Below are 870 nucleotides of genomic sequence, written 5' to 3'. Positions count from 1 at the left end.
GGCTGTGCCGGGCTGTACCGAGCCGTGCTGCAGGGGCACGGTACTGCGCGCCCGACAGAACGCGCGGCAGCACGCGCAGTACGGTCGTTCGGAAAAAACAAACAAACATAAAACCTTGATTTGGTTGAAGGAAAAAAATCTCGCAGCACGCCGAGGGCGGTGACAGGTGGTCATTGCCTCGCTGCGGGCGTGTTGTGCCCCGGCCCCCACGTGCGTCCCACGCGCTGCTCGCACCCTGAGCTCGGTCGGCTGGCAGCGGGGCCGGGCGAAGCTCCGTGCTGCTGTAAGCAGCTCATAAAAGTGAGTAAATCGCTTCATCCAAGGGATTCTACTCCTTTTCTCAGCGCTGAGGGTAGCGTGAAGAAGTGCGTTATGTTTACTGACTGTGGGAAAGGCCGTTAGACATTTAACATCAGAATCAAATCCGGGATCGCCTATCCAAGGCTCTGACAGGAGAAGGCCGAATTAAACTTTCCTCTTTGTCAGAGACCTCCGTTGGGTCTGAGTACAGCCATCGATGTTACTGGCTGCGGGGACTCCGTGCAGGGCTCGTTCGGCACGGAGCCGTACCGATGCGTTCAGGGCTGCGTTGGACGCGCCCGGCGCAGCCGTAACCCGTGGGCGGCGATCAGGGCGTGCAGCCGGGGGCTGTAAGATCCGTGCCGAGCCCAGGCATGCCGTGATTGTAGATTCCCGGACAACGCAGGGCGTTGCAACGGCGTCGTGCCGTAGCTCTGCTGTGGCGGGCGGGGTAAGACCGAGAAGGGTAACACGGGGGGCGGTCTCTCAGGTCAGTCGAAGCCGCATGCACGCGCGTCCGGGGAGACTCGTGCCACGCACAAACGGCCGTCAAAAGATGGACGGGCGAGA

The 870-nt window shown here is 61.1% G+C and overlaps 1 protein-coding gene across 1 annotated transcript in view; it reads left to right on the top strand.

Annotated features, from left to right (window-relative positions):
- Positions 1-517: 517 nt before the first annotated feature.
- Positions 518-870, top strand: part of WWC1 (WW and C2 domain containing 1) — a 63,213-nt gene continuing 62,860 nt past the window's right edge. The window contains exon 1 of the mRNA XM_031555649.1: positions 518-751. Within this exon, the coding sequence (XP_031411509.1) occupies positions 518-751 (234 nt within the window). The remainder of the gene's footprint in view (positions 752-870) is intronic.

The sequence above is a fragment of the Meleagris gallopavo genome, chromosome 15 (assembly GCF_000146605.3).
Source record: "Meleagris gallopavo isolate NT-WF06-2002-E0010 breed Aviagen turkey brand Nicholas breeding stock chromosome 15, Turkey_5.1, whole genome shotgun sequence".
Lineage (NCBI taxonomy): Eukaryota > Metazoa > Chordata > Aves > Galliformes > Phasianidae > Meleagris > Meleagris gallopavo.
This window is presented reverse-complemented; position numbering and strand designations above follow the sequence as displayed.